Source organism: Scyliorhinus canicula, chromosome 11, assembly GCF_902713615.1.
Source record: "Scyliorhinus canicula chromosome 11, sScyCan1.1, whole genome shotgun sequence".
Lineage (NCBI taxonomy): Eukaryota > Metazoa > Chordata > Chondrichthyes > Carcharhiniformes > Scyliorhinidae > Scyliorhinus > Scyliorhinus canicula.
The window spans coordinates 107,336,124-107,348,648 of NC_052156.1; the positions used below are offsets into that span (position 1 = coordinate 107,336,124).

The window sequence follows — 12,525 nt, forward strand, 5'->3', positions numbered from 1 at the left end:
TGCACCATCTCCTCCAAGCCATACACCATCGTGATTTGGAACTGTATCACCCTTCCTTTACTGCTGCGGAGTTAAAAAACTTGGGCACCTGTCCCTAGCAGCACCCAGACGGGCTAAAGTGGCTCCAAGCAACGACTCACCACAACTTTCTCAAGGCCAATTAGGGATAGAGCAAAAAAATGCTCACCTAGCCTGCGAAGCCCACATCCAATGAATAAATTAGAAAAAAAATTGCGCATCTAGTAACAACACACTTAATCACTACACAGTTTACCGCCTTGAAGTAAAGTCTCATCTTTAGTTTAAAAGGAAATGGTACAAATCCTATATTTTTAAATTCTTTCATGGAATATGGGCGGGGCTGGCTGCGCCAGCATTTGTTGCCTATCCCTAATTGCCCTGGAATGGAGTAGCTTGCAGAGGGCAGTTAAGAGTCAACCACATTGCTGTTGATCTGGAGTCTCATATAGGCCAGGCCGTGCAAGGGTGGCAGATTTCTTTCCCCAAAGGAAGTTGTTGAACAAGGTAGATTTTTACAAAAACTGACAAGGTTGATTTCTTGGTCATTAGATTCGTAATTCCAGATTTTAAAAAATAATTAAATTTAAATTCCACCATCTGGCGTGGTGGGAGGTCCCCAGGACATTACCGTGGGTATCTGGATTACTAGCCCATTGACAATATGCCATAATTATAAGGCTTTTTGGCCTTACAATTATCCTTCCTTCTCCTGCTCAATGCAAATGCCAGAAATGCAAACTGTCAGATCCATTCATCTATTCAAAAGAAAGAACTTGAATTCATATAGCACCTTTCATACCTTAGGGCATCTCACAGTGCGCTTCATTCATATACTTTTCAAATTTGGTCCCTTGTGATGTAAAAAACACAGTAGCCAATTTGCACAAAGCAAGGTTACCAATCAGCAATGGGATAATGACCAGATAATCTGGTTGTTCAATGGTTAGTCATGGCCAGGCCCCCAGGAAGAATGCTCACGTTCTTCATTAAGAGTGTGCTACTGGATCTTTAATTTCACCCGAGGGGGGAGATGGGGCCTCAGTTTAACATCTCATCTGAAAGTTGGCACCTCAGACAGTGCAGAATTCCCTCAGTCCTGCACTGGTGTATCAGGCTGGAACCTGCACCTTACTCACCAAGGTGAGGTTTGAACTAGCAACTTCCAGACTCGGTGTGGGTGTGCTACCTACATGTCATGGTTGACGCCTAAAGACAAAAGGACAGGTTGATATAAGAACACAAGAACATAAGAACTAAGAGCAGAGTAGGCCATCTGTTACACCCCCCCCCCCACAAATTGCTACCCCATTCAATAAGATCATGGCTCCACTTACCCGCCCGCTCCTCACAACCCTCAATTCCTTCACTGTTCAAAGATCTATCTTTGCCTTAAAAACATTCAACGAGGTAGGTCAACTGCTTCACTGGTCAGGACATTTCACGGATTTATAACCCTTTGGGTGAAGAAGTTCCTCATCAATTCGGTTCTAAAATCTGCTCCCCCTTAATTTGAGGCTACGCCCACTAGTGCCAGTGGAAACAACCTCCCTGCTTCTATCTGATCTATTCCCTTCATAATTTTATATGTTTCAATAAGATCCCTCCCTCATTCTTCTAAATTCCAATGAGTATAGTCCCAGTCTACTCAGCCTCTCCTCATAAACGAATCCTCTCAACTCCAGAATCAACCTAGTGAACCTTCTCTGCACACCCTCCAGTGCCAGTACATGTCTGTAATGTCCCATTTTCATTTCAGATTTCCAATCTTTGCTGTGTTTTCCCATTTAAAATGGTGCCAGAGTGTTGAGGTGGGAGAGGAAAGAGTTAAAAAAAAGTGTACACTGAAAACAAGAGACACAAAAAGGGCTATTTTGTTTTAATTATACCAGCCAGAATCCATCAATAAAAACTTTGTATAACTTCATTGCATGTTGGCGATTGTTGCCCAGCCTGGATTTAGTGTATTTAAAAGATAAGCACTCACGAATACCAGGAAGTATCAAGCAATTATTTATGTCTAACATTTCCTCATATGAATGAGTTATCATTTCTGATTTGAATATGGAAAAACATTTTAACAAACAGCATACATTTCCTGTCTCCAATGTACAAACTCAACCATTGCTCTTTCACATGTCTTATGTGGCACACATCAGCTGCATTGGGGTAAGTACCCACCAACATGCTTCTGGTTATCAGGCTGGGCTCAGTGGATAGCGCACTCAACCTAGTCAGAAGGTCACGGGTTCAAGACCTACTTCAGAAACCTGCGAGGACAAAAACTAAGCCGTCACCCCAGTTCAGGCACAGAACAAGTACCGCAATGTCAGAGTTGCAAATCTTGCCGAGGCTCCCATATGCCTTCAAAGATCCCATGGCACTATTCAAAGATGAGCAAGGGCGCTCGTCCAGTACCTTCTTGTTCTATTCGTCAAACACCACCACAATTTATCTCATTCTGGTTTCTGGGATCTTTCTATGCACGAATTGCCCACCACGACTGTGCACCCAATGACTACTTTGTTAGTTACGTGATACTATGGGTGCTGTAAACGATTTAAGGACACACCATATAAACTTTCTCATTTATCTTCCTGGCTCTTCCTAAAACAGTACAGTTAATATTTCTTTTCCCACCAGGGCTACTCCCGTTGGATTAAAAAAAACCACACTGGATGTCCTCCAATGTCAATGAGAAAAGTCACAAATTAATACTTTTTTTTTAATAAACATTTTTTTAAATAAACAATTTTAATGAGGTATTTTTGGCATTACAAACAACAGTATAAAAACAATGTACAAAGAACAAAAAACATAGTTCAATCACCGACTCCCATCCCGCCAAGACCCACCTAATTGACCCCCTATTCTACACTACCCAACCCCTGCCCCCCCCCCCCCCCCCCCCCCCCCCCCGCTGACGATTAATTCTCCGAAGTCGTCGATGAACGGTTGCCACCTCCGGGCGAACCCTATAGTGACCCTCTCAAGGCGAGATTAACCTTCTCTAGGCCGAGAAAGCTTGCCATGTCAGTGAGCCAGGTTTCCAACTTCGGGGCTTTGAGTCCCACCAAGCTAACAGTATCTGTCTCCGGGCTACTAGGGAAGCAAAGGCCAGAACATCTGCCTCTTTCACCTCCTGGATTCCCGGGTCTTCCGACACCCCAAAAATCGCCACCTCTGGACTTATTGCCACCCTTGTTTTCAAAACTCTGGACATGACGTCCACAAACCCCTGCCAATATCCCCCAAGTTTTGGACACGCCCAGAACATGTGAACATGGTTCGCTGGTCCTCCCGCACATTTTACACACCTGTCCTCTACCCCAAAGAATCTACTCATCCTGGCCATTGTCATGTCGGCTCAGTGGACCACCTTGAATTGGATCAAGCGGAGCCTGGCGCATGTTGCAGTCGAATTGACACTGCTCAACGTGTCCGCCCATAAGCCATCCTCCATCTCACCACCAAGCTCCTCCTCCAACTTACTTGGTCTGCGTCTCCTCCACCCCGTGAGTTCTTGGTAGATGTCCGAGACACTCCCCTCTCCCACCCATTCCTGAGACACTACCTGGATCCCTCTTAATGGCAGGAGTGGGAAGGATGATACCTGCCTGCGCAGAAAGTCCCACACCTGTAAACACCTGTAAAAAAATGTGTTCACCCTTGCCAACCCAAACTTCTCCTCCAGCACCCTCAAGCTAGGGAAGCTCCCTTCTCAGAACAGGTCCCCCCCCCCCCCCCCCCCCCCATCCTCTCAATTCCTGCCCTTTGCCATACTCAAAATCCCCCATCCAGGCTCCCTGGGGCAAACCGGTGATGTCACATATTGGGGACCAAACCGATGCTCCCACTGCTCCAACGTACCTCCTCCACTGACCCCAGATCCTCAAGGCCGCCACCACCATGGGGTTGTTGGAGTACATAGCTGGCTGAAATGGCAGAGATGCTGTTATCAATGCCCCCAGACTGGTGCCCTGACATGAAGCTGCCTCCATCCGCTCCCAAACTAACCCCGCCCCCACCACCCACTTCCTTATCATGGCTATGTTAGCTGCCCAGTATTAATTACTGAAATTCAGTAGGGCAATCCCCCCCCCCCCCCCGGTTCCGCTCGAGCATCACCTTCTTCACTCGCGGGGACTTACCGCCCACACAAAGCCCAGGATGATTTTATTAATCCTTTTAAAAAAGGACCGCGCGATTAAAATTGGGATACGCTGAAATACAAACAAAAATCTCGGTAGGACCATCATTTTGATCGTCTGCACCCTCCCAGCCAACGACAGCGGGAGCGCATCCCATCTCCGGAACTCGCCCTTCATCTGTTCAACCAACCGGGACAAGTTCAACTTGTGTAACCGGCCCCACTTGTATCCCTAAGTACCTGAAACTGTCCCCTACTAACCTAAATAGCAGCTCCCTCAGCCGACCCTCCTGACCCCTCGCCTGGACTACAAGCATCTCTGTCATATTCCGTTTATCCCCCGAAAACCGACAAAATTCCCCAAAAATCGCCATAATTTCACCCATCCCTGCCCCTGGATCTTATAAGAGCAGGTCGTCCACGTGCAGCGAGACCCTATGTTCCGCCCGCCCCCCCCCCCACCCGAACCAGCCCCTTCAAGCTCTCAGAGCAATTGCCAGCGGCTCTATTGCTAACGCAAACAGTGGGGAGAGGGGGCACCCCTGTCTTGTCCTCCGGTACAGTCTAAAATAGTCTAAAGCCATCCTATTAGTCCTTACACTAGCCTCTGGGGCCTGGTACAACAGCCTGACCCAGTCGATAAGGCCCCTACCGAACCCAAATTGTCCCAGCACATCCCATAAATAGTCCCACGCCACCCGGTCGAACACCTTTTCCGCGTCCATTGCCACAACTACCTCAACCTCCCTATTCTCCGGGGGCATCATAATCACATTGAGCAGCATTCTCATATTGGCCACCAACTACCTGCCCTTGACAAACCCGGTTTAATCCTCCATAATCATGTCCGGCACACAATCTTCAATCCTGGAGGCCAAAACTTTGGCCAGCAGCTTGGCGTCCACGTTAAACAGTGAGATCGGCCTGTAGGACCCACATAGCTCCGGGTTCTTGTCCCGCTTCAATATCAACAAAATAGTGGCCTGTGACATCGTCGGGGGCAGCACCCCTCTATCCCTTGCCTCATTGAAAACCTTGACGACCAGCAACCCTAAAATCCCCGAGAACTTCTTATAGAATTCCACCGGATACCCGTCCAGCCCCGGAGCTTTACTCAACTACATTGCCTTCAAGCCCTCAACTATTTATTCGGCCCTAATCGGTGCCCCCAGCCCATTTACCAGCTCCCTGCCCACCTTGGGAAGGTCAGTCCGTCCAAAAAGCGTCTTATCCCCTCAGGCCCCGTGGGGAGTTCCGAACAATAGAGCCTACTGTAAAAGTCCCTGAATGCCCTGTTTAGCCCAGCCGAGTCCCCTACCAAATTCCCATCCCCATCAACCACCTTCTCCATTTCCCTGGCCGCCCCCCTCTTCCTAAGCTGCTGTGCCAGCATTCTGCTGGCCTTCTCCCCATGTTCGTAAAACACACCCCTCGCCTTCCTAAGCTGCTCCACTGCCTTACCTGTGGACAGCACCCCGAACTCCACCTGCAGCCTCCGACCTTTCCTTAAGAGCTCCACCCCAGGGGTCACTGCATACCTCCTGTCTATCTGTAAGATCTCCATAACCAGTCAGTCCGTTTCTGCCCTATCCGTCCTGTCTTTGTGACCACGGATCGAAATCAGCTCCCCTCTCACCACTGCCTTCAGTGCCTCCCAGACCACCGCTGCCGAGACTACCCTCGTGTCATTAACCTGCAGGTAGTTCTGCGTACACTTCCTCAGCCTCTCACACACTGCCTCGTCCACCAACAAGCCCACGTCTAACTTCAATTGCGGGCGTTGGAAGCTCTACTCACTGACCTGCAGTTCCACCCAGTGTAGGGCATGATCCGAAATATTGATGGCCGAGTACCCAGAGTCCACCACCCCCACCAGTAAATCCCTAATCAAAATGAAAAAGTCAATCCGGGAATAAACCTTGTGAACATGCAAATAAAAAGAAAACTTCTTCCACATCGGCTGCCTAAACCTCCACGGGTCAAGCACCCCCCCCCCCCCCCCCCCCCCCCCCATCTGTTCCATGAACCCCATCAGATCCTTTACCATTGCTGGCACCCTCTCCGTTTTCAAACACGACCGGTTCAGGCCGGGGTGATGACTGTATTAAAAACCCCTCCCATAACCAACTTGTGCGAGTCCAGGTCATGCATCTTCCCCAGCACCTTCTTTATAAATTCCACATCGTCCTAGTTTGGCGCGTACACGTTAACCAAGACTACCTTCCTCCGCCCCAGCTTATCGCTAACCATGACATAACACCCCCCCCCCCCCCCCCCCCCATCCGAGACTATACTGCCCACCTGAAATTGCACCCGCTTGTTGATCAAAATCGCCACCCTCTAGTCTTGGTGTCCAGCCCCGAATGAAAGATATGACTGACCCAACCCTTCCTTAGCCTGACTTGATCCGCCACTTTCAGGTGTCTCCTGTAACATTACCATGTCCGCCTTCAGAGCCCTCAGATGCGCGAACACACGTGTACTCTTGACTGGCCCATTCAACCCTCTGACATTCCAGGTGATCAGCTTAGTTGAGGGGCATTGTGCCCCCCCCCCCCCCCCCCCCCCCCCCCCCCCACCCCTCCACCGATCAGCCATCCCCATTCCTGGGCCAAACTCCAGCCTATCTCTGTCCTGAAACCTAAATCCCTCCCTCGTCAGAGTAACTCCCCCTCCCCCCTTCCCCCCCAGCAACACCACTTTGTCATCTAACCCCTGCTATATATTAATCATATGCACACCCCCCACTGTGCTTCCGTAGACTAGCTCACCCAGTTAGCCTGGTGGCCTTCGCCTCCGGCACCAAGAAGTTTCCCACCTATTAATCCCCCACTCCCCTCCCCCCACCCATCGAAACCACTTTCCTCATCAAACTGACCCCAAACAATCGCCTAATTACCAGAAGAGACAACCCAAAACGAAAAACCCACAAAGAACCCCCCCAATAGTGCAAATCAAAGAAATAAAAAGTAAAAAGTCCCACCAGACACCCGCACCAAAACACCGAAAACCCATTGAAACCGAATAACTTTTACTTCCCCATCTTCATCCAAACTCAAATGCAGAAGAGAAACGATAATCAAAACATATAAACATCACTCAAAAAAGTTACAACTTAAAAACAAAAAGTTCTCAGTTCAGCACCAGCCCTTCCTTCTTGGCAAAGTCCATTGCATCTTCGGGCAACCCAAAATAATGGTGCTGGTCCTCATGCGTAACCCAAAGACGCGCCGGGTATAGCAACCCGAATTTCACCTTGAACAGGATCGCCTTATCTTGATTGAAGCCTTCTGGCCATCTCCACGCTCAGATCCTGATAAACACGCAAAATGCTATTGTCCCATTTGCAGCTCTGCGTACGCTTGGCCCACTGGAGAACACACTCCTTGTTCAAAAAGCCGTGGAACCGGACCACCATCACACTTGGGGGGATCCCCCGGCCGCGGCTTCCTCGCCATCGCTCTGTACGCCCTGTCCACCTCCAACGGTTGGAGGAAAGCCCCTTCCCGCAGAAGCATCTGAAACATACTCGCCACAAACGTGCCAGCATCAGCCCCCTCAGGGAGACCGACAATTCTTAAGTTCTGCCGGCGAGCTCTATTCCACAAATTGATATTTGTTGTCTCTCTTGGTTCTCATCTTGTTGTTCTGTAAATGGGTACCATTTTCTATGGTCATCTACTAGTTTGTCTCCACTCTGTCCATAAATCAGTCCTTTTCTCTCTCCCTTCTTGCAGACTTCCGAGACTCTGGACAGACCCCCCCACATACACACCCTGGCATGTAAAGGGAGAGCATCTTGACAATGGACTATTTTATCAGCTCCTCTGAAAAATGCTAATTGGAACATTGGTAACACTGGGTTAACTTGACCTAACCTGGTAGTTGCCATTTCATTATTTTGGGCAATGGCAATGCTTTCGATTGATGTCACAAATGGAGCAGATCTACAGAAACTGTCTCTTGAGAATGGAAACTGGTTTTCCTCAATCCTCTGGAGCTGGTGAACAAATTGGGGAGCAGGAAGCATGCAAGACTCAATAACAATGGAGGGAGGAAGCAAAACCCACATAGATCACAAGTGAACGTATGACGAGATAGAGTCAGAAATCGAGGGTGAGGCATTTTCCAGTCAATGAGCTAAATAGGTGTTCAGGATTGTCTAACTAACCTTTAGAACATAGAACATTGAACAGTACAGCACAGAACAGGCCCTTCGGCCCTCGATGTTGTGCCGAGCAAATGATCACCCTACTCAAACCCACGTACCCACCCTATACCCGTAACCCAACAACCCCCCCCCCAACCTTACTTTTTAGGACACTACGGGCAATTTAGCATGGCCAATCCACCTAACCCGCACATCTTTGGACTGTGGGAGGAAACCGGAGCACCCGGAGGAAACCCACGCACACACGGGGAGGACGTGCAGACTCCGCACAGACAGTGACCCAGCCGGGAACCGAACATGGGACCCTGGAGCTGTGAAGCATTTATGCTAACCACCATGCTACCGTGCTGCCCACGGTATTTTATTTTATTGCAGCTCTGTGTACGCTTGGCCCACTGGAGAACACACTCCTTGTTCAAAAAGCTGTGGAACCGGACCACCATCACACTTGGGGGGATCCCCTGGCCGCGGCTTCCTCGCCATCGCTCTGTACGCCCTGTCCACCTCCAACGGTTGGGGGAAAGCCCCTTCCCGCAGAAGCATTCTCCAAATTAAATAATCCACATTCAATAATTGGTAATAATTGCAACATTTGTAATTGGGCTGAGCATGAGATGGGCACAATTGCAGGCCTTGGTGGGCATGGTAGATCAAAGCAATCAATCAGGGTGATACCATAAAGGGAAGTAATTTCAATTTTCCTTTTACTCCAGGGAATCTTTAGATGTGGGCAGCACGGTAGCAGAGTGGTTAGCACCATTGCTTCACATCGCCAGAGACCCAGGTTCGGTTCCTGTGCGGAGTCTGCACGTTCTCCCAGTGTCTGCATGGGTTTCCTCCGGGTGCTCTGGTTTCCTCCCACAAGTCCCGAAAGACGTGCTTATTAAGTGAATTGGGCATTCTTAATTCTCCCTCAGTGTACACGAACAGGCATCGAAGTATGATGACTAGACGATTTTCATTGCAGTGTTAATGTAAGCCTACTTGTGACACTAATAAAGATAATTATTATTATAGAATTGGTCTCACCGAGTTCAGACAACATGGACTTGGTCTGCCCAAGGAAATGCCATCGTTGAAGCAGAGACCGAAAGCAAGAGATGGACCACTGTCTTGGTCACATGAAAAGGGATGGACACCTGTTTTGGGCAGGGTCTAAGGGTCCCTCTTGTTTCTTTATAGCCAATATGCAGACACGCACTTCTGTAAATGCGGCAGTGCCTCCTGGCTTCCGCTTTGGGACCTGGCTACACGGTCCAATTTCCAGGCGAGTATCCCTAATGGTTCAATGATCTGGCAACTGATTAGTCAAAAGAATAATGCCAGCAAAACAAAGTTAAGTCAAGTGTTCAACTCTAGTTGAAGCAGTCACACCTGGCAAATGGGGACTGGTTTCATTTGTTCTATTTCTGATTCAATTAATTTTTCCACTAACAAAGTGCAACTGATGGAGACTGACGTGTGTTTGAAGTGCACATTCTTGATGAGCAAGGGTGATGATCAGCGACTACTCAAACTGTACAATACCAGGTCAAGTGCATACAAAATTAAACAGCAGTCGCGAAAACTTTTTCTTCTTCCGCATTTAAAATTTTAAGAAAAGCATGATTGAAAACACGTTTTACATGGGTCTTGACATCCACAAAACTTTCAGACCCATGTTGGAACATCCCAATTGGGACCAAGAGTTTTTAAAATCACACCGGCGAACCCAAAGTAAAAGCCATGCACTGCAACAGAATGTTTTTGCTGCCGGCCCATCTTTTGGTGTTATGCAAAGTTTGTACTTCCCATACTGTTCACACAAATGTTTAAAGAATTGGACGTTACCTGGGATTGCAATCCACACAACTTTTGCTGGAAGATTTCCTCTCTCAGTGATTGAATGGTTGCTATGTAAAAGGCACAGGTACATATGATCACTATCGAAACAGAAACACACAGGCAACATTACAGGAACCACTTTCGACAGCCACCTTGGCTTAATGGGAGGGTAAAATTGACGTACTTACAAGTCAGAATTAGAGTTTGAATACCCTCCAAAAATAAATCAATCCCTTTGATATCCACAAATATTCGGCTGTATTTAGATGTTTCATGGAAATTTCATAGAATTTACAGTGCAGAAGGAGGCCATTCGGCCCATCGAGTCTGCACCGGCTCTTGGAAAGAGCACCCTACCCAAGGTCAACACCTCCACCCTATCCCCATAACCCAGTAACCCCACTCAACACTAAGGGCAATTTTGGACACTAAGGGCAATTTATCATGGCCAATCTACCTAACCTGCACATCTTTGGACTGTGGGAGGAAACCAGAGCACCCGGAGGAAACCCACGCACACACGGGGAGGATGCGCAGACTCCGCACAGACGGTGACCCAAGCTGGAATCGAACCTGGGACCCTGGAGCTGTGAAGCAATTGTGCTATCCACAATGCTACCGTGCTGTTCAATGTAAACAGGTTACCCTCTTTATAATTGGGCATGTAGTTTGGAGACGTCTGAGTGTTAATCTGACCTGTTGAACCTGGATTGTTTTTTTCTCTCCGTTTAGTGGAAGTCCGTCTGGCTCATTCTATTTTAATTAAAAACCGTGTAATTGAATTATTTAATTATTTCTATGCTCCTTCCAAACTCCCTCCACAAACTATTGTACATCATAGAGACTGAATTGCTTACAACATTCATGAGATAAAACCCAGTGAGTGCTGATTCAGGAAGAATAAAGTACCAACCCACACTTTTTGACCAAACATTTCATCATATTTCCTGATTTGTGTAGAATGCATGATCTGAAACACTTCTGTATACGCTTTTTTTTCTATGTCAAAGCCACCACATAAATACATTCTGTTTATGTGGTGACTACATCTGATCTATAATACCCCTTCATTTTTCAGCCAGGCCTAGTATGCTGCATTGCAAAGGAAAAGGGCAGAGAACACGCCACGAGAATTGCATCACTTCCTTTTTTAAAAAAAATATTTGTTCATGGGATATGGATGTCACTGGCTGGGTCAACATTTATTGCCCATCCCTGGACAGCATTTAAGAGTGAACCACATTTCTGTGGGCCTGGAGTCACATGTAGGCCAGACCAGCCAAGGATGACAGATTTCCTTTCCGAAAGAACATTAGTGAACTAGATGGGTTTTTTCGCGAATCGGCAATGGTTTCATGGTCATCGTTAGATTTTGAATTCCAGATTTAAAAACAAAGTCAAATTCAAATTTCACCATCTGCCATTGTGGAATTTGAACCCAGTCCCCAGAGCATTAGACCGAGTCTCTGGATTACCAGTCCAACAACAATACCATCACGTCACTGCTTTTCCCCCCAGCCGGGTACATTACATCTGAGAAATTAGGGACTTTGAGGACATCACTGTTGCATCGTGCTCTGTGCCTTGGAAGAACAGTCAATGACCTAAACCAACATCAGTCAAAGGAAAGAGTGCAGCAGTGTCAACAAGAGCTAATTTGGTTGCACTCTTGCCTCAGAGGCAGAAGATTGAGAATTCAAGTACCACTCCTGGATTGGAGCACAAAAATCCAGGTTGACACTGCAGTGCAGCATGGAGGGAATGCTGCACTGTTGGAGGTGCTACTCTTCTGGTGAGATGTATAATTGACGCTCCGTCTGCCCTCCCCAGCGGGTGCAAGGCATTATTTATTTGAAGGGAAGAGAGTTCGCCCTGGTGTTTTGGCCAATATCGATCCCTCAATCGACATCACTGACACAGATTACCTGGGGTGAGCATCTCCGCTCTGAGTCCGCCTCGCTACCACTCTCAGCGAGGACTGAGAATTTGTCACTCGGTCAAATATCCATTCACTGCAACAGGAACGGAAAATCCCACCGGCACGAAGGAAGGGGGAACCCCGCTAATGTGAAGGAATGGAGAAACAAAGTCCTGTATTGCCAGTTATGGTGCTTGCTCCGTGCAAATCAGCTGCAGTTTTTCCTACAATACTACAGTGATTACACTTCAAAAAGTTATTTCTTGGCTGCAAAATTCTTCAGAACATTGTGGGACCATGAAATATGATCATGTAAATGCACTTTTGAGTCATGTCAAGAGTAGGATAGGTTGTGTTTGTTAGCGATTTCCTGACTTCCCTCATTCAATGCCAGCATTCTGCCATTGTATATGAATGCAAAAAATAATGGCACTCCGATGAGAT

At 47.6% G+C, this 12,525-nt stretch overlaps 1 protein-coding gene across 3 annotated transcripts in view; it reads right to left on the bottom strand.

Moving 5' to 3' along the window:
• The window catches only part of LOC119973262 (lymphoid-restricted membrane protein), a 227,807-nt gene that overhangs the window by 89,034 nt on the left and 126,248 nt on the right, over positions 1 to 12,525 (bottom strand). For all 3 annotated transcript variants that reach the window (XM_038811012.1, XM_038811011.1, XM_038811010.1), the window contains exon 20: positions 10,170 to 10,231. In XM_038811012.1, coding sequence (XP_038666940.1) covers positions 10,170 to 10,231 — 62 coding nt within the window. The remainder of the gene's footprint in view (positions 1 to 10,169; positions 10,232 to 12,525) is intronic.